The sequence below is a fragment of the Lacerta agilis genome, chromosome 2 (assembly GCF_009819535.1).
Source record: "Lacerta agilis isolate rLacAgi1 chromosome 2, rLacAgi1.pri, whole genome shotgun sequence".
NCBI lineage: Eukaryota > Metazoa > Chordata > Lepidosauria > Squamata > Lacertidae > Lacerta > Lacerta agilis.
Window position 1 is genome coordinate 80,753,054 of NC_046313.1, and position 21,398 is coordinate 80,774,451.

Below are 21,398 nucleotides of genomic sequence, written 5' to 3' on the forward strand. Positions count from 1 at the left end.
TGACGCTCTGACGCGATGGGGAGGTGCGTAGGTGGGGCTGGCAGGAGGCGGGGCTTGCGGTCCCGAGACGGCTCGGGGAGCGTCTGGTGCGACGACGGACGGGCCGAGCTGACCTCGGCGGTGTTTGGCCAGCGCCCCACGTGACTTGGATGCGGCCGTCGTTGAGGGGCTTTTGGGAAATCTGGGCGGGCTTTACTTTTAGCCTTGGGAGCCTCCCGGTGCCGGGTCGAGTTTTCTTCGAAGAAACCGGGCCGCAACCCAGTTCCCCCATCTTGGCTCTCATGCTTCAGGCATTACATTCTCTCTCTCTCTCCCCAAGAGTTTATGGCGCTTGTGTTTTGGCCTGTGGTACTTTGTGCCATTGCACTCGCAATACATTGTATTGCGCCTCCCCCATTTAAAATGTCATCAATTTTTTATCATCTTCATCCTTGGCTAGAGGTTGGTTTCAAACTGGACCTGCGTCAGCGTCTGTTGGCTACCCCCCACCCCCGCCAAAAAACCAAAAGTTTAAAAGCTGTTGTGCCAAAAGTTCCCTGGTCCCTAAGAAATTCAAAAGCCTCCTTCCGACACCCATCACCCTTGTCTCAGCCACACGTTGGTCCTCTGTATTTCAGAGAACGCGACCTTGAAGGTCCTGGCTTTTGACATCCTCCCCGACAACTTAAATTCTGATTCCAAGGAGCTCACAACATTTTCCCATGCCATTTATGTATTAATTAAATTTGTATACCGCCCGATACCCATAGAACTCAGAGCAGTTCACAACCTAAGATTGCTAATGGGTGGGTCATGGTCCATATTGTAATTTTTGTAAATCAATGAGTAAGTCCCATTGAAAGCTAGAGACCCCAGGATTTACTTCTGACTCAGAGTAAATTCTGAGTAAACAAGCATAGGTTTGTGCTGTTAATTCCCCCAAGGTAAAGGTTTTTTTCCATGTTGGGGGGAGTTTTTCATTAATGTTTTTAATTGCTTTTCTTTTGCCTTTTTTGTAGCAAATTGGGCTATCTCGCAAATAAAAACCTGGAAGAAAATCATAGAGAAAAACAGCAATTAAAGCCTCTACTACTCTACTGGGGACAGAAACTGATGTTTATGCAACTGAAATAGGTTATTCAAGAGGCTATTGCTTACTAATAACCCTCCTGACACTCATCAGAAAGCAATAAAATGGACTGAAGCCACAAAAGGAAATACCGTATTTGATTCACTGCAAAGTACCTGTGAGGAGGGAGCAAGGAAGTGTGCCAAGGGGCTCCCAGTCTGACCTGGAAGTGGTATTGCAGGGAGAGAGTGCTGAGGATGCAACACCGCTCAGTCCAACAGAGGATTAAGGCAGGGGGGAAGACATATCAGGTGTGGGTCCTCGCTATCAAGAAGGGGAAACGAGCTAAAGAACCGACATATAGCAAAGGAGGCCAAAGTGAAAGGAGCAGCAGCAGAGAGCGCATAGATGAAGGAATGGAATTTTATTATGTTATCTCCAACATTTATTGAGCTATAATAATAGGCTGATATTTTGGCTTTATAATTGTCTCCAAGATCTTCAGGATGAGACCTGTTTGCACCACCCCCGTCCCTGAAACTGGAATACACCATATTTCCAAAGATTCTAGGTCCTAGGGCAGGTGTTGAGATCCTTTGGTCCTTCATCGGCCCCATCAAGCATTGCCAATGGCCAGGGATTATGGGAGAACATCTGCACCAGGGGAAGGGTAGGGAACTTTTTTTCTATTTCAAAGGCCACATTTCACTGTGAGCAACCTCATCCCAGTCAGGCAAGAGCATTTGTGAAGCCGGGCTGATAAAGAGTTTAGCCTGGAGAATGAAGAACAAAAAGAATGTCTGAAGGGGCCCTAGATTCCCAGTGCATTTCAAGATCATACTAACATATCTCTTAGTATGCTAGGCAGCAAAAACAATGCAGGAGGCAGCACTCCGGAGGCAAACTCATTGTCTCTCGACCTTAACAGCTAACAGTAGTAGTGCAATCCTAACCATTTACTTAGAAGTCTCACTGAGTTCAATGCACTTTTTGTGTCTTGTTAAAAGCCTCTTCATTTTCTTCTAACATTTCTTTCCTCTACGCATGCAGAGTGAAAATTTCACTCATCCTGCAAACACTGATTTGCACACCTGTGACAAATGAAACAAGTCAACTGTGTTTTGATTGGCTGAGGCAGAAAGCATCTCATCAGTCTGACAAATGAGAAGTCTTGCCATAAAGAGACTAGTGCATGACAATTTTGCTCTACACCAATGGTTGAGTTTTGTTATTTCGGAATGGAATTGGACTTAGAAGGATGCTGGTTAAATTTGGACAGCTGTGTAAAAAAAAGCATCTAAAAACTACAATAAAACCAAGGTCAATGTATTTGACAAGAGGACTACCAAGTCCAGGTGGACTCTATGGGTCACACCCTTGAGAAAGTACCCAGATTTAAATATCTAGGATTACTTATTGATGGGAAGTCATCATGGAAACCCCATCTGGAAGCAATTAAGCTAACATCTGGCTGCTATAATGGACAGCTATATAGGTTCTATTCAAAGGGCAGGCAGTTCATCAACCTAGCTATTAAGATCTTTGTTTTTAAAAATCATCGCCAAAATGCTCTATGGGGCTGAGATATGAGAAATTGGTGTTAAATCTGAAATAGACATTCCCAAGAATAAATTTATGAGGCAGATTTTAGGGCTTCCTTGCGGGACACCAGCAGCCCACCTTAGAGCTGAGTTGGGCCTCCCCTCGCTAGCAGCCAGATTGATTAAGCCGATCTGAGATACTGACACAGGTTAAATGCCTTCAAGGATCATACTCTTATTAAGCTCTACTGGTTAGAGCAACTAAGGCAGGCATCCCCAAACTCGGCCCTCCAGAAGTTTCGGGACAACAATTCCCATCATCCCTGACCACTGGTCCTGTTAGCTAGGGATGATGGGAGTTGTAGTCCCAAAACATCTGGAGGGCCAAGTTTGGTGGTGCCTGAACTAAGAACACGGGGCTGGGCACAAAAGTGCCAAGATAAGCTTAGGGCTTATAATCTTCAAATGGAGAACTACCCCTGGCCTACGTGACCTTAGAAATTGGATTTTTGATCAGGGTGTAAACCAAGACAGCATGCATCCATTGCCACCAGTTACTCTACTTGGTACCCCCAAATTAAGGCCAGTCAATCAAGGCCCTGTTACCTTGAGACTCTGACCTTCCCACAACTATGTAGGGCCTTTGCAGAACTAAGCTTTCAACAGATGCCCTCAGCATATTTAGAGGGGAGATATCAGAGAATTTCTCATATGGATTGCAAATGTATATATGGATGCAATCAAGTAGAGGACACCACACACTCTTTTGCCCAGAGGAAAATTTATATTACCATTTCTTAATTGGCTTTCAGGTTGATCCGCACAGGAAGTGACAGTTCAACTCCTAGCAGATACACCAGGTAGCCAAATTTGCACTGGCAGCCAAGAAGCTCCGTTCCAGCTATGTGAATGCACTCCAATCTTCAGTTTTAATGTAAATTTCTTTTTATCTTGTAAACTGCTATAGGCTACGTATAATTTTAGATGAAAGTGTCCTTTAATTATCTGTCATCCATTGTAAAGACCTTTGGCTATACAATAAGATTGATTGATTGACTAGGGCATGGAAGTTTTTGATGCAGCTTTTGTTATTCAGCTTATGAAGCAAGATGTTGCCAAAACTCTTCTATGCACTCATTGAAGATTTCAAAAGTTTAGAAAGCAGGCCTATAAATGGAGAATAAGAGATTTTAGCTTGATAACAGCAATCCCTCATTTATTACTCCTGGAATCAAGCCACCTGGTTCCACGCAGTTACTTTGAAGTAACTCGTTGGATTAAGTGCTGCTTTCTCCAAATAGATGTGTGCGCAAAGACTTGCTGGACCAACCCGAATCCTGCTATTAATGGGACTGCTCAAAGTAGAGTTTTTAGAACCAACTAGTGATCTAGTTATCTGAAGAAGTGTGCATGCACACGAAAGCTCATACCAAAAACATACCAAACTTAGTTGGTCTCTAAGGTGCTACTGGAAGGGGGGGGGGAATTATTTTTTATTTTGTTAGTCATCTAGTATTCACTTTGCTGCTACACATTTTTGCATCCTACTAATAATATATACATAAGTGTATATATTATTCATACATTGTTCAGCCCGGACACTGAGATCCAGCGCCGAGGGCCTTCTGGCGGTTCCCTCACTGTGAGAAGCAAAGCTACAGGGAACCAGGCAGAGAGCCTTCTTGGTAGTGGTGCCTGCCCTATGGAATGCCCTCCCATCAGAGGTCAAAGAGATAAACAACTACCTGATATTTAGAAAATACCTGAAGACAGCCCTGTTTAGGGAAGTTTTTAATCTGTGATATTCTAATGTAATTTAATATTTGTTGGAAGCCGCCCAGAGTGGCCGGGGAGACCCAGCCAGATGGCCGGGGTGCTACTACTACTACTACTAATAATAATAATTACTATGCATATTTACTTAGAAGCAGATCTCTCTGAGTTCAAAGAGATTTACTCCCAAGTGAGATTGCACTTCTAGCTTCTTGTTGTTTTGTTTGTTTGGAGGCTGCCTGTACAACTTCAATGTTATATGAGAAAGTTATATAGAAATGTTGTTCATCTAGTCCAGGGGTCAGCAACCTTTTTCAGCCGTGGGCCGGTCCCCCATCCTTCAGACCATGTGGTGGGCCAGACTGTATTTTTTTGGGGGGGGAATGCCCCACAAATAACCCAGAGGTGCATTTTAAATAAAAGGACACATTCTACTCACGTAAAAACATGCTGATTCCTGGACCGTCCACAGGCTGGATTTAGAAGGCGATTGGGCCGCATCTGGCCCACGGGCCTTAGGTTGCCTACTCCTGATCTAGTCCAACCCCCGAAAAGCAGTAATCTCAACTGCTTAAAGACTAAAGCATCCATGACAGATCCAACTTCTATTTAAAAACCTCCAAGGAAAATCTACCATTTTGTGAGAGAATTTGTTCCACCATTGAACAGCTTTTACTGTCAGAGATTTCTTCCTGAAGACATCCTTAGGTTCAAAGCAGACCTGTGGGGGCAAATAAGTACACTTGCCCTGGGCCTTGGAGGGCTAAGCTGGTCAGGGTCCTCCGCCAAGGACCAGCTGCTTTTTTGTTTGAATTGATAAGTTTATTCTAACAAGACTCCCACCTTTGGCCTCAGATAAGCTCTGCCCTGACCTGGCTCAATATCTTCCGTACTCCCTTAAGCATGGGATGTGGAATAAGCAGAGCTTTTTCTCTCAGCACTAGAATCACTGTTAGTATGAACTTCTGCTATTATAATTGTGCATGGTATTTTCTTAATAAACCAACTATATAGAAATGTAACATATTACACAAAAATATACCCGTAATACAATGGTTATTAGAATTAATCAAAATCCCATACAAATGGTAGTGCAAACATTGAAGTACTAGAAAAAAGCAATTCCTAGTCTTATATCTAGAGGTAGCCCTGTTATTCTGTTGGCAGTTGCCTGGCACCTGAAAAATCAATAAAGTGGGTTGTAGCCCATGAAAGCTTATGCCTTACAACTTTTTTTATAATTGATTAGCCACTCAATCTAATTTCTGTTTTCTATAAAATTGTTCTGTGTGTTTTTCCATAAAGACCTGAACACACACACACTCTCTCTCTCTCTCTCCCTCTCTCACACACACACACTTAACTTCTTACTGCTTTTCTCACACTAATCCCATCGGCCGTTTTGCCCTCTTTAATTTGAGACTTCATAATTTGAAAACCGTATGTTAAAATCTTGGGAAGATTACATTGGAAAACAAAGGTCTCCCACCAAGAGCAGTTTCTACGCTACTGCCTTTTTTTAATATTCGAACATCTGGCCCGCTAGTATCCATTACTACAGCTGCTGCAATCTGACGCATTCCGGCAGCTATCAGCCTGACGTTCTCTTTTGCATCTGAGGAGGCTCCCCCCTCCTCGGTCACGTGACGGAGAGGACCTCCCCCCCCACTCGCTCCTTCTCCGTCGCCCGCGCTGCCATCTTGGAGCGCCGACGGCCTCTGGGCGCCGCCATCTTGTCTTTCTCTCGGCGTGGAGGGCGCCATCTTGTGCCCGCCTGATGAATGAACCTTGCCGCGAGGGAGGGGAGTCTATCCGGTTCGCTCGGCTGCTCAGTCTCTCGGCGTGGCCAGCCATGGAGAGCCGCGCCGCTCGCGTCTCCTTCCTCCTCCTCTGCTTGGGGGGCGCCCTGGCTGCCCCGGAGCTGGTCAACGAAGAAGTGAAGAGGACCGTGGACCTCGGAACTCACCTGGCCAAAGTGACGGCCGAGCTGAGCCTGGCCAATCCTGCGGGGGGCTCCGGGTCCGCTTCCTCCTTCCTGCTGGCTCTGGATCCGGGCCTGGAGAGCCACCTGGCCTACCTGGGGGTGCAGGTGAGCGAGCCACTGGCGGGACGCGCAGCCTCCGCGGCCATCTGCTTCCGAAGCCCTTCCCTCCGCCGCCGCCGCGCCTCGTCTCTCGGAGCCCCGTGAGCCTCGCTCGCCCTCTCCCTCCGGCCTCTCGCAGAGACGGCGCCCTCGGCCAACCCTGGCGCCTCCCCGCTCGCGCTTCTCCTTTCTTTTCCTTCTGCGCGCGGGGCAAATGTTTCTAGGAGTTGCGCTTCTGCTTTTCTTTCGCCTTCCCTCGCCGCGTCCAGTCTTCGAAAATCATCCCCACCAACCCTCTTTGCTTTCGCCTCGTTTTGCCTGGGCATCTGCCCCCATTCCCTGCCGCTTTTCATTCTCTTAATACGTTTGCTTGTTAGTACCGAGCTTGGTATTTGAGCTGAAATCATTTCCAAAGCATCGCCTCCCCTCGCCCCAACAACGCTTTAGCATTGCATTTCAGGGGTTTGTCTTTCTTAACCATACAGTACTGGCTGTGGTGTGTTTGGCTCCTTTTTCCGTATAGTTAGCAAGGGTGGAAGCTAAACTGCAGATTTGGGGTAGCTAGTTCATTCCCCGTAGAGGAGGCTGTGCTGCAGAAATACCGGTATATGGGCCACAAAGAAAACCATATCAATTTTTTGTCGATCCGTATTGGCGTGGGGGTGGAAATAGAGGTATTTTCTAAAGTTACACGTAAGCTGCCCTTTGGGGGTTCGCCAGCTTTTCGATCCAGATAACGTCCTGGAAAGCGTTGTCACTTTGCAGTAGTGCTCACCACATATTTGTTTTATTTCTCTTCCTGGCTTCTGACTCCCTTCAGAGCTGCTGCTGTAGTAAACGGCCTGGCATATGCTGACACGTAAGCGTAAGTGCTGCAATAGGAGAGCAACCAGTGGCAACCTAGAGGGAAGGAGGCGTGGATCTCAAGGCATGTCTATAAAACCGCATAACGCATGCGTTTGCAAGGCCTGTGGCTAGCTGAACAGCAGGCTGCTGGCATGAGAACATTTAAGTGGCTTATTATTATTCATTGCTGCTTGTGTTTCCTGCCTGCCTGCAATAATTGGGGGTGTTCGTAAATGTGAGCTTAGGAGAAAGCCTTTCTAGAAGGTATGTTTTAGCTGCTTCTATCTCTGGCAATGTGTTAATGAAAACGGTTACAGTAGTTGAAGCTCTGTCCTGAACCATGAATGGCTACAGATATGATAGTGGAGTGCGCTCTGTTATTAGAAAGTGAGCAGTCCCAGCTATTTGGGAAGGACTGTAGCTTGGTGGTAGAGCATCTGATTTTAATACAGAAAGTCCCAAGTACTAGGAGAAAGCCCAGTCTGAAATCCCGGAGAGTGTCTTCCAGTCAGTGAGCTGGATGGACCAGTGGCCTGACTTGATAAAAGGTAGCTTCCTATGTTCCCATTTTCTGCAGAGAATTCATTCTGCAAGGCAACTTGATTTTAAGGAATGTACCGGTAATAGCAGCTAGAAAGCTGAGCTAAGCTTATTTTGCCTTTGGAAGAAAGGGTTGTAAATAAGTAAAGGTAGGTGAAGGCAGTAAGGGTAGTGGACTGAGTCTTTGGCACTGTATCTCATGGCCAAAAGTGAGCTCATTGGATCCTAGACCCTGCTCCCTAAACAATCACAGTTTCTATAGGGGTCTTCCCCAACCTGGTGCCCTTCAGCTGCTTCCCAGTCAACCTGGGTGGTGGTGTCCCAAAAAATGGGAGGACACCAGGTTAGGCAAAGTACCCCCAAGTATGATTTCTCATGTTGTTTACAGTCCCATTCTAAACATGTTTCTCAGAAGTCAGGCCTTCTGAGTTTAATGGAACTTGCTTCCTTGTAACTATATGCATAGGATAACTGCTGTTGTCTTTAATATTTCATCATTTTGCAAAATGGGAATACTTGCTGGCCTATCAGTTAGTGGATAATGCTGAATATGGATAGGCATTGCACTCTCATACATTAATTTCTTGATAGTCCTTGGGCAAGCTATTATTTCCTGGTTGCTGGATCTGGTAGTTTTGATCCATCTTAGAGTTACAATGAGAGTCCTGTGAGGCCCTTTGTGAATTAAAAATGGAACTAAATTATTTTTGACCTGGGGAGTAGATATTTGGGTATGAAGATATGAATTATCAGTAAAATAATTCTACATCCTAGCCATGCCTTTACTTTCTTGTGAACCCCTTCCCAAGGACCTGAAATCATCACATGTATCACATGTACTCTCAAATTAAGAATAAAAGTGCTATCACGTGCATCATCTGTCCTTGTAACTTTGGGGACGCTGTTGGGAAAAGTAAAATCAGAACTGTTTTCAACAAATCATGTCATCTAACACTTGTCTTTCTGGTTGTGGCTATTCAGTGAGTTCTCACAAAAGACTTCTGGTAGAAGTGCAGTAAGCCTTTGATCAGAACTTGCATCCCATAAATCACTACTGTATGTCTCGTGTTCTGAAGCTAACACAGTAACAGGGTTCCAGAACTTGCCTACTTGCTTGCCAGCAGTGTGTGTACTCCCTGTCCAGTAAGCAGAAGAAAAATGTGCTTTATCTCCTTTGTTTTGGTTTTTGCAGAAAGCACCAGTAGTGCCTCACTGTTGCTTTAGAATCACAGAAGCCAAATTTAGAGGGAAAGGATTTGCCTCTTCAAACTCAGCACAGAGAAAAGGGAAGAATGCTTTCTCTTAGTTTGAAATTTGCAGGAGACAGCAGCACATTGTTGCTTGCTCCTTCTGCAGGATCCCTTCAGAAGGGCAAACACCCCTCCATTCTCCAGGTTCTTCAAAATGCCGCAGGACTCCAGGAAGGAAGGGGTGAATGACAGCTACAGACAATGGGCTTGGCTAGTAATCCAAGCCAGCATTTAAGTATTCTTGTATAAGAGTCTCAAGGGTTTAACAGACCTCTGTGTACATTGCTTTTAAGATAATGCTGCAGGGTTTGTGGAGCTAGCCAACAACTTGTTAATGATTGGATGGGTAATTATTGGTGTGGGTGGGTGTGGGTGTCAAATTGAAATGTGTCTTTGCTGACTTGCAGTCCCCTCGGAGTAGCAATGACCGGTAGCACTTGTGATGAATTCAGCTACCTCAGATGGAAGCTGTAAATGGTAACAATGACCAGACTTGAATTTAATCTTTTGTTATAGGTGAAAGGCGAGGAAGAAGAAGAGAGTACTCTTGAGTTGAAGGAGACAAAGGTAAAAGGTAAAAGGTGAGTTTTGCCAAGGGAAACTATATCATATCCAGGTTTGCACAAAACATACACTGAAGAATTTGCGCCCAGTCTTGTTGAATGCATCTGTATGACGCATATACTTAGCACATTCAGACTTCATATTTTTGTAATTTCCGAAGTGTTTCTTAAACAATAAATATTGTACTAGGTCAGAGACTTTTGCTTCCAGCCCTGCAGAATTACAGAAAATCTAAGACTTCAGATACTATTTTAATAGTGGCTTTCTTTTTGATTATTGGATTAAAAAAATTAAGAAAAATAAATCTAATCTGACAATTCTGATGACATGCAGTTATCACTTGAAATTGGGAGGCATAGTAATTCACAGAGTTGCATTATAATCTGCTTGCTTCTTAGAAGCCTAAACCTGTCTATTGGAAACAGAAAATTATTATTATTATTATTATTATTATTATTATTATTATTATTATTTACCCGCCCTTAACCCTTAAGGTCCCAGAATGGATTACAACATTACAACACCATACTAGTAAAATAACTTACAATTACAGAAATAAGGTGGGCTCTAACAATGTACACCTCAAGTGTCAAAAGCCGGAGCAAAGAGTTGTGTCTTCAGCGTTCACCATAATGAAAGTGCCAGATGCACCTCTGCAGGGAGGGAGTTCAGAACTTAGGGGCTGCCACAGAAATACCCTCTTCTAGGCCACCACCATGTGAGGTTTTGAATGCAGAGGAACTACAAAGTGTGCCCGCTCTGGCAATCTTAGCACCTGAGAGAGAGGGGTGGGAAATATAGCCTGCATGTATTGAAGAGCTAGGAAGAGCTGTTACAGAGTTGTGAAAAGAATGCTGTTGAAAGAAAGAAAGGATGTCTGAATATATTGCAAAGGAATGTGCTGGCCCTGATAGATGAGCTTTTTAGCCTTGTACAGTCTCCTGATAAGACTCCAGTTGCTTAGTTACCTGATAAGACCCATGCTATGTATGGTACTTGGGTATTGTGCATGTGTTAGAAACTTAGAAACCTTATAAAAAAACTCAGGTGTTCCTAGGAATGCTGGAATTCACCCTGGTGACTCCCCCCAAATGTTACGTTTGACCAAATAAAGCTGCCTTAAACTTTCCTTGATGAAATCCACAACAAGGGTCTGTAAGGAAGGAGGTGGTCTTTTAAGTGTTTGGGGGCCTGAGTCGTTTAGGGCTTTGAACATTAATGTGAGTGCCTTGAACTGGGCCCAGAAATGAACTGGCAACCACTGCAGCTGTTTTAGCACAGGGTGTTATGTGAGATCTGAACTAAACTGCAACCATTAATCTACCGTAGCTGCTGCATTTTGGACCAATCAAAGTTTCCAAGTCATCTTCAAGGGCAGCCCCATATAGAGTGCATTGCCTTAATCCCGGTAACTTCCAGATGGTGGTGGTGATGATGATGATGATAATAATAATAATTTATTATTGTATAATTTATTATTATCATGGAGTGGCCAAGTGATCTGTATCCAACATGGGCTGCAGCTGGCAAACCAGCTGGAACTGAAAAAAGGCATTCCTAGCCATCTGATCCTCCAGTGACACTTTAAATCCAGGAACCCCCCCCCCCTCAGCTGCAAACCTGCTCCTTTCATGGGAGTGCAAGGCAGACTGCCTCCCCACCTCCCAGGTGTGACAGTGGGGCACACAACACCTCTGTCTTTTCAGGATTCAGCTTCAGTTTTATTAGCTCGCATCCAACCTATCTGTTGTCAGTTGTTACTGACCAGTCTTTAAAAGCTAATGCAATATATCTTTTGACATTTAAATCAAACCGTTAGCTGTTATAACAGTAGTCAATTGAGAACACGGTTCTCTGAAATAGTAAACGTTCCCAAGAGTCCACGTTCTGATTGCTGACAGCAGTGGGCCATGTTACTGCCATTTTGTTTAAACCCAGGCTAGTATAACTGAGCTAGGAATACAAAGATGGTATTGGGTATCCACAGTATTGCATTTATTATTACATTTATATTTCATCTTTTATCCTCACAACAACCTTGTGAAATAGATTAGGCTGAGAAACTCAGACTAGTCCAAGATCATCCAGTGAGTGGGGATTTGAACTCTAGTCTACACTCCAACCACTATGTAGCCCAAAACTGCAGCAGGCAAACAAAGGCGGAGATGATATATTCTTCCGTGAGAATCTTTGTTGAGCTTCTTTCCGTGCTTATGGGTGTCTGTAAGGCCAGCAGAGCCAGAATGATTTTTCTGTCTTTTTTCTCCTTTACAGTGGCAAATTCTTCACTGTAAAACTGCCATCTCCTTTGGCTCCAGGTGGAAAGATTCGCTTATCTGTTGAAACGGTTTTTACTCATGTCCTGCAGCCATACCCAACTCATATCACCCAGGCAGAGAAACAGTTTGTGGTTTTTGAGGGCAATCATTATTTTTACTCTCCGTATCCAACCAAGATCCAAACTACTCGGATTAAACTGGCCTCAAGGAATGTGGAAAGCTACACCAAACTAGGCAATCCTAGTCGGTCAGAGGACATGATTGAATATGGACCCTTCAGGGATGTTCCACCATACAGTGAGGTAAACTCTTTATCCCAGTTAACGTTCCTAGGAGGGAAACTGTTTAAAATGAATTTGTCACTCATGCAGAATTAAAATACATGCATGTCGTTCTGCTGTGTCAGATGATTAATATAAATCCAAAAGCCAGAAATGTAATGGGCTTTAAAGAAACTAAAGTAAACTAAAGCTGCCTTGTATGTAACAACTCCACCTGTTCATCATGGGTGGACAAAGAATACCACGCAGGTGAGTACATGAGGTTATATGCAGGCCAGTGAGTGGACTAGCGAAGAAGAGAGAGATTGCTGTGTTCCTCTGGCTGCCAGCCTTCGGCACAAGACAGTGTTTTTTGCAGGCCTGCCAAGAGGCTTCTCCTCCTCCCTGGTCATCACAGAAACATGCTAGTACTTACAAAATTCAGCCAAAGGGCACCAAGCCTTTAATCTTTCAAAACAGACAAGGCACATTTTGTGTGCGCTATTACAGATTTCTAATGGGCTCAGAAAAAAATAATGCAGCCACTGTCTATGGATATTGCTCACATATTTCCACATGTGGTTTCTTAGCATAGACACCTTCCGACTGGGATAGCTCAGTCAATAGAGCATGAGACTCTTAATCTCAGGGTCATGGGTTTGAGCCCCACATTGGGCAAAATATTCTGGCATTGCAGAGGGTTGGATGAGATGGCCCTCATGGTCCCTTCCATCACTACATTTCCATGATTCTAAGTGGATAATGGGGGTAGGCAAGGAAATATTGTTTCTCAGAAGCTTACTGGTGTCAGAGACTGAATGCTGGACAAGATGGATCCTTACTAGATCTAGCCAACATTTCTTAATGAGTATTGTACAATATTTCAATCAATACATAGATTGTGTAATACCTCAACAAAAATGATTGAGAGTCTGATTTGCAAGTAGGTCTTCTTAATAGGCATTGCTGTAAATGAAATGGCTTTTTCTACAACACAGCCAAGGACAGAAAGTCTTCATTCTCTTTACTTTGATTTTTCTCCTTAGGATAACCTTAAGGTGCACTATGAAAACAACAGTCCGTTCCTGACTATCACTACCATGACACGTGTCATTGAAGTTTCTCACTGGGGCAATATTGCTGTAGAAGAGACTGTTGACTTGAAGCACACAGGAGCTGTGCTCAAAGGGCCTTTCTCCAGATATGACTACCAAAGACAGCCAGACAGTGGAATATCATCTGTGAAGTCTTTCAAGGTATGCCCTTGCATATTTCTTTTTGTCTTAAAAGGAGCCTCAGGGGTGGGTGGGTGTATGTGTGTGTGTGTGTGTGTGTGTGTGTGTGTATACCAGGCATAGGCAAACTCGGCCCTCCAGATGTTTTGGGACTACAACTCCCATCATCCCTAGCTAACAGGACCAGTGGTCAGGGATGATGGGAGTTGTAGTCCCAAAACATCTGGAGGGCCAAGTTTGCCTGTGCCTGGTGTAAGCAGTTCCCCTTCCCCTTGCCAGAAAGGACCAGGCTTTGTGGGTAGGGAAGGGGACAGCAAGGAAGCATTGCTACTGATCTGTTTATGAGGAGATGGTGCCTTACTGGAAACTTTCTTTCTGTCCCTCTTTTATGTTGCTTGTTGCTGAAATGGAAGTACAGGCTTAGGGCACATTCCTAACCCTACTTGCCTGGGAACCAGCCCCACTGAAATCAGTAAGACTTAGGTCTGTTTAAATATGGTTAGGGTTGTAGCTTTAGGTCGCTTGCCTTCCCCACCATTCTTCTGTTTTGGAACAAAGCTAACGGTGGCAATGGGTGAGAAGATTCCCATTCTAACTTTTGAAAGAATTGCTCAGACAGCAATTTAAAACTAAAAGGTATTAAGTATTAAAATAATTACAGTGATTGACTTAGGAAACACAGTAATAAAAAAGGTACATACAGTGGTACCTCGGGTTATGAACTTAATCGGTTCCGGAGGTCTGTTCTTAGACCAAAGCATTCTTAACCTGAGGTGTGCGCTTTCCCTAATGAGGCCTTCCGCTGCCAGTGTTTGGCTTCCGTTCATCTTCCCGGGCAAAGTGCACTAACCGGAACACCTACTTCTGGTTTTGTGGAATCTGTTGTCTGAAGTGTTCGTTAACAGGACTGTTCGTTGACCGAGGTACCACTGTATTGTAGGCTACTCTTTAGAAATGTAGGCACTACATTTGGAACCTGAGGACTTTGAAGGAAAGATCTGGCAAGCATTGGTTGGCAATACTTTAGGGCAGAGGGTTGGACTGCATGACCAGAATCTCTTCCAATGTGATTTTTTTTTAAATTTAGTCTGCTGTCTATGATTTGCTTATACTGTGGTTGCAACTGCTGTGGGAATGGAGATAACTGTTTGCTTATAGTGAAAACTCTTAAAAACAGAGTGACTAGCAAGTGCCCCAGTTATTGGTACTGGTGAATTTGACATTAAGTGCTTATCTTGCTTTTGCAGACTATCCTTCCTGCTGCTGCTCAAGATGTGTATTACAGAGATGAAATTGGCAACATATCCACCAGTCATCTCCTCATCCTGGATGACTCTGTGGAAATGGAGATCCGCCCTCGCTTCCCCCTATTTGGTGGTTGGAAGACACATTACATCATTGGTTATAACCTGCCTAGCTATGAATACCTCTTTAATCTTGGTAAGTTTCCTTGTTAGGGTAGTGGCATCTGGAATATAATGTGAGCAACTGGAGTACAAAGCTATTCACTGTCTGCAGTTCCATGCAGAATGGCATATTTGGAATTCCAAAGATTCTTAGTTTTATTATTTGTAATAAAGTGCGTGTGTACTCAGAAACCAGGTGCTGTACTGTTAAAGTGTATATCAGTACTTGATTATATGAATTTAAATGATGCAGGCATCTCCTGAAAAATGCCATGCATGGTTAGAAGCCCCTTCAGGTTTGCTCTCAGGCGCACCTCCCCCACTTCCTACTCTCCTGACACCATTCTGTTCCTTTCCCAAAACATACAAAATGACATACAGTGTGGTCAATGGGGGTTATCCAGCTAAACTGTTCTAAGCTTTGTGTTCTGCACAGCTTATGCTGGGTGCACAGTTCGATGTGTTATTACAGTAATAGTGTGGATATTCCCTAACTTTACTGCGAGTAAGCAACATGCAGCTAAAACAAGTTGTAGTGGAACTTAATGGGTCTTTTAAAGCTCAGGTGGCACTGTGGGTTAAACTACAGAGCCTAGGGCTTGCTGATCAGAAGGTTGGCGGTTCGAATCCCTGCCATGGGGTGAGCTCCTGTTGCTCAGTCCCAGCTCCTGCCCACCTAGCATTTCGAAAGCACGTCAAAGTGCAAGTAGATAAATAGGGACCACTCCAGCGGGAAGGTAAATGGCGTTTCCATGTGCTGCTCTGGTTCACCAGAAGTGGCTTTGTCATGCTGGCCACATGATCCGGAAGCTGTCTGCGGACAAACACCGGCTTCCTCAGCCTATAGAGTGAGATGAGCGCCACAACCCCAGAGTCAGACACAACTGGACCTGATGGTCAGGGGTCCCTTTACCTTTAAGCTTGTGATGGTTTTACCCAACAGGGCTTTCATAGCTGGTATCCTGATGCATAGGGGGAAAAATCATAGTATCCTCTTGGTTTTTGTTTCCCAGGTGATCAGTATGCCCTGAAGATGAGATTTGTTGACCACGTGTTTGATGAGCAAGTTACAGACTCACTAACTGTAAAGATAATCCTTCCAGAAGGTGCCAAGTAAGTAATAATATGGCTGAGATCAAGGCACTTTGTGTCAGCCAAAAAACACAAGGCCTGCTTATGTATCATTCTGCTTATGGTGAAGCAAGAGCGAGCAGCATTTATGTCCCTGTCGCAATTCCACACACCCCTGCCCTGTAAAATGACAGTGTGTGGAGCATGGTTGTCTGCAAAGGAACTCGCATGTTTGAGCAGCTGCTTGTGCACGGGGACACCACTCAATCAGGATACCAACACAGCCAGGCATCCCAATTACATGCAGCCCCTGTGTGTGAGCGGCAGCTCATGTGTACAGCTTTACTTGCAAAGGACCATGCCCAAGCCATGGATGTTGACTAATCCAGGGCTAATTTCTCTCCCCCCCCCAAAAAAAACCCCCCAACAACAACCAGGTTAAGCTTTTCCTGGGACAGCTAACAGTATTTAATGTATTTGATTTTTGTTGAAAGCCGCCCAGAGTGGCTGGGGAAATCCTGCCAGATGGGCGGGGTACAAATAATAAATATTATTTATTTATTTATTTATTTATTTTTATTATTTATTATTATTGTATACACCTCTGTTTGCAGGAATATCCATGTGGATAGTCCATATGACATCAGTCGGGCACCTGATGAACTTCACTACACCTATTTGGACACCTTTGGCCGTCCAGTCATAGTTGCGCACAAGAACAACCTAGTTGAGCAGCACATCCAGGATATTGTGGTAAGCATAAGCCCTTTGCTTAGACAGCATAAATAATGAGAAGTACAGCACTCCTCTTTGCAGCCCAGATTGCTCTATAGCGAGTGACATGGCTGCAATAGCAACAGACCACGTTCATAGATAAGTGAAAAGATTGAGCTTCACTCTTGAGTTCTGAGCTGTGTCTTAAATGTGCAAGTATCTCATTGTTCTTACGTATAGGAGTGTAAGGTGGGTAGCATGTCATCTTGACTAATGGAAGTTTACGATCTTCTCACTGCTTCCCCTGCTCTTCCTAGGTGCACTATAATTTTAACAAGATCCTGATGCTACAAGAACCTCTCCTGGTAGTTGGAGCCTTCTACATCCTGTTCTTTACGGTGATCCTCTACGTGAGGCTGGACTTCTCCATCACTAAGGTACTGCAATATAGGCACGATGAAACGGGGAGGATGCAGCAGGCAGGTTGGTCTCACTGTTTCCTGTGGGAGAGCCCTTTCCTTGGTATTAAATGCCCTTGCACTGACTGCTGGAGTACTGGATTTGGTGCTGTTTTTATGTGAGGTAGCACTTGCTCTTTTTGTAAAATATTGATATATTGGGAGAGCAAGCTGTTACCTTATTTTATATCAGTGGTGCTCTGAAATTTAATACCGGTAGTTTCTTAGCATAGGCAAAGTATACTTGAAATACATTAATTCTTTGAGTCAAGAAATGAGCATGTTGTGTTAGGGCTTCCCTTTTTCAAAGCACTGCTAAGATCCAAATCGTCCAAAACCCTTCATCTATTAATTTTCACGGAATGAAGTAGATTTTTAAAATGGCATTTTGGTCCATGTTTTAATTAATTTTGATTCAGTCAAGATGGCTTGCACAGTGGGTATCCTTGTTTCATTATCACATACAAGTCTGAAGCAAATGGAACTCCTCAGTGTTTCTTGTTTTTGCCACTTTGCTCCAAACAACTATTTTGGTAAAGTCTGTTTGATGAATTTAGCCAGTGTAGTGAATAAGCGACAGAATTGTGAACCAGGAACTGCTTTGGTTTAGAGCTTTCCTTTCCCTTTCAACTCTCTAGATAGACTTTAGGTATCCCAATCTCTCTGCCTCTGTCTTTTATTTCCAAGGTGGAGGTTATGCTGACAGATTTTATAGGGTTGTTGTAAGGACTATCAAGAGAGCACACAAAACACTTTCTGGACACTTAGAATGCACTATATACTGTAATAAGTATTTAAGCCATTGTGCTTTTGCAGGATCCAGCAGCAGAAGCTAGGATGAAAGTTGCCTGCATCACAGAGCAAGTTCTCACCCTGGTGAATAAGAGACTACGTCTGTACCGCCATTTTGATGAAGCTGTGAATAAGTATAAGCAGTCACGGGATATTTCAAACCTAAACAGTGGCAAAAAATCACTGGAGACTGAACATAAGGCCTTAACCAACGAAATAGCTTCGTTGCAGTCCAAGCTGAAGACAGAGGGCTCTGACTTGTGTGACAAAGTAAGAATATGTTGGCTGCCTTAGTGTGTATTGTTACTGTACTGCCCTTATTCTAAATCTGAAAAAGTGTGCATGCACACGAAAGCTCATACCAAGAACAAACTTAGTTGGTCTCTAAGGTGCTACTGGAAGGATTTTTTTTATTTTTTATTTTGTTTTGCCTATTCTCTTGTTATTCCCAAAGCAGATATTTTCCTCACACTTGAAAGAAATTCTTTTTTGTTGCCTTTGTTCTGTGTTTACAGTGTATCATGATGATTCCAGAATAATATCACTAAAGTTGAGATTTCTAGGTTCCTTGATAGTTTAATATCCAAGCATTCCTCCATAAGACTGGAGAGCCTTGGGGAATTTCTCCCAGTTTTCATTCTGCCATGGCTTTAAATATTGCACTACCTGTATAAAATATCTAAACCAGGGCTGTCAACTCCCAGCTTGCTGAGATGTATTGGCCTGGGTCCTCCACCACATTCAGCCAAGCCCTTCTCAGTGAGTAGGCCCTGAAGGTAGCAAGTTTGCCCCAAATGTTTTAATGCTGTGTGGGGAATACATCAAGCCCCTCTAGCTGCATTAAGCCTTCTAGCTACCACTTACCTAACATGCCTACTGCTTTGAAATGGAATGTTTTTTTGTAAGCTGCTGCTCAGTGTTGGTGAGTGAAGCCTAAGGCATCCTGTCTTCCTGATTTTAAGTTGTATTAATCCTTAGGCGCAAATGTGGTCCACGTGTCATTCTCTTAGCAGACTGCTTCTACTCTGCTTTGAACGAAACTTTCACCCACTTTTGCCAGGATGTCAATGCATAACTTGCAACTGAAGGGCTGTTAATGCATTGTGCTCATTGATACTCAGCTGCAGTTAGCTGAAAGCTCCCTTGGTAACTGGGAGGAGGGCTGAGTGGAGGAGCTGTGCGCACACACACTGTAGCTGTTATCTCTACATATTCCTCTGTTGCTGTTTTGCAACAGACGGGGTTTCTGCAGCTTCCATGCGCTAGTTTTCAAATGTTTTGAAAGTCGAATGGGCCTCCAGAATGGATTCCATTTGACTTCCAAGGTACGACTGTAATGCTTTGGTTTGAAAGTCGAATGGACTTCCGGAATGGATTCCATTCAACTTCCAAGGTACGACTGTAATTGTTTGCTTAGACCCTGCAAATCTACTACTACTGGAGTGACCATAAAAATAAATTGAAAGCACCCTATTACTGTTGCTTTGTATGGCTATGGTGTTGTACAGTCACCTAACGTTTTGTCTCAAATTTCTTCCAAGGTTAGCGAAATTCAGAAACTTGATAGCCAAGTAAAGGAGCTGGTCCTGAAATCTTCCGTGGAGGCTGAGCGGCTGGTTGTTGGCAAGCTTAAGAAGGATACTTACATAGAGAATGAGAAGATGCATTCTAACAAGCGTCAGGAGCTGATCACCAAAATCGACAACATTCTTGATGCGCTATAAGTTAGAAGTAAAAAGTTTGGGAAAGCTAAAAGGGGTGGAAGAAGGTTCAATGGGCATACTGAGCCACACTAAGTTGGGGAATAGGGGTGGGGGGAGGAGAGGTGTGTCTAGCCTACAAAACTGCGGCAAGGGAAAAGTTTTTGGAAATCGCCTTCAAAATGTGGTATTAGTCACTTTTAGGACCTGTTTGCTCTGTGATACACCTACTATACCATGTCTTGGACTTAACTGAAACCATAGTCCTCAAAGTGTTAGTAGCACGACTTCAAAGTCTGCTGAGAGGCCCTCTAATTTTCAGTAGGGAAGCATGCACACAGGTCCTGTACTGGCACTGAATATCTCAGTCAGATAATAAATACAACTGCTTTATTCAAAGGTTGGTAGCAAATCTTTCCTTCTGTCCTCCACCTTTGAATTTATACTTTTTATATTTTGGAGATGGGAATACGGATAAGTAGAACAAAGGATTTTTTTTTAAAAAACAACAACTATTTGTCGCGCTAAATGAGATTCTTGTCCCTGAACTTTCTGAGCCTCTTTTGAAATCCAGTGTTGGGGTAGAGTCCAGGGAAAGAGAAGGGAGTGGGTGAGGTTCATTTGCTTAGAAGCCTGTGCTTTTCCTCAGACGGTTTGTTTCTTTTAAAAAAAAAAATTGTAGGGAAGATCAAACTGAAATAAAGATGTATGGATCTTCTTCCTCTATTTTCTTCTTATTATTAGAGTTTCCTGTGCCTTTTGGATTCCTTTAATGAGCACCACATTATGTTTGATTGGCTATCTTTATCTCATGCTCCAACTTGTGTAAGAATTATGAATCTCTAAGCTGTTAAGAGCTTTTAGAATGATTACTGTGGTCAGTAACAAACTGACTTGCATTAATGCTGGTTGTAGCAATAGTTGGATCTTCCTATGAATGTGTGTGATTTTTAGGTGTTGCTTGACCTGGTCAAAACTCTGTAGAATATACTTCAAGATGTAATGCTGAATCACCTAATAATCAACCAGTGCAAAATAGCAGGGAACTAGCAGTTTCTGATGCAGGATGCCAGCACTTGGAACCATTTTTGTCAAACTAAATAACTCCTTTTTCAGAGAGTTTAACACACATTCCCCTGTTCCTTCTCGCTTTTTCAATGGGGAGGAGAGTGCATTTCCCAGGTAAATTATTTCTGAGGTTCCCCCACACTTCATTGTGCCTTGAACAGCTTCAGTTTTTATTTCATTTTTTAATATAGCATGTAAGTTGCTGCGGGTGAACAAAAATTCCTAAGATTTCTCTTGCCACTGCACACAACATAGATAAAATCACAGGACAGAACTGGGGGACCTTCTTGTCATTGTAATGCATTGGTTCGTGAAAAGTATGTTATGAGAGGAATAAGCCTTGTGTGAAGAGCCAGTTCCCCCTTGAGGGAGTATCCATTGTTAGACTATAAATACCTTGTGATTTGGTTTGACCTAGTTTACGCACCAGATGGCGCCAAGCTCACTGGAAAGCAAGAAGTCAATATTCTGTTCACTTCTTAAGATGAGAAGGTAACTTCCACCACTGATTTTTTTTTAATACATGTAGGTAAACACATGTTTATCTTGTAGCATTGATTCCCCTACCCACATATCTTCATACCATGCAATTAAGCAATCACTTTTAAGTGTCAGCCTCAGGTACACTAACTTCTTCACACAGTATCTACATTTGCCCTACAATGAGAATTACAGCAGTAGCCACTGAGTTAACATAATAGCTACAAGTCTCTGCATAGTGAAGTTCTCCCAGGGTTAAAACTGTGGCTGGCAATGTGGAAGGGCTCACA

At 43.5% G+C, this 21,398-nt stretch overlaps 1 protein-coding gene across 1 annotated transcript; it reads left to right on the top strand.

Annotated features, from left to right (window-relative positions):
• The first annotated feature begins 6,077 nt into the window (after positions 1 to 6,077).
• RPN1 (ribophorin I) lies at positions 6,078 to 19,616 on the top strand. Its single transcript, XM_033141026.1, has 10 exons — positions 6,078 to 6,451; positions 9,598 to 9,662; positions 11,920 to 12,226; positions 13,231 to 13,440; positions 14,667 to 14,859; positions 15,839 to 15,938; positions 16,511 to 16,649; positions 16,928 to 17,047; positions 17,885 to 18,130; positions 19,402 to 19,616. Exons 1-10 carry the CDS (start codon positions 6,140 to 6,142, stop codon positions 19,582 to 19,584), a joined length of 1,875 nt encoding a protein of 624 aa, XP_032996917.1. The 5' UTR covers positions 6,078 to 6,139; the 3' UTR covers positions 19,585 to 19,616.
• Positions 19,617 to 21,398: the final 1,782 nt, after the last annotated feature.

What these genes read in the sequence shown, in the direction of transcription:
- RPN1 (XM_033141026.1), top strand. Translation starts at nt 6,140, where the DNA reads ATGAATGAACCTTGCCGCGAGGGAGGGGAGTCTATCCGGTTCGCTCGG. An exon ending in AGCACATCCAGGATATTGTG is followed by an intron (nt 16,650 to 16,927) that starts GTAAGCATAAGC and finishes TGCTCTTCCTAG; the next exon opens with GTGCACTATAATTTTAACAA. An exon ending in TGGACTTCTCCATCACTAAG is followed by an intron (nt 17,048 to 17,884) that starts GTACTGCAATAT and finishes GTGCTTTTGCAG; the next exon opens with GATCCAGCAGCAGAAGCTAG.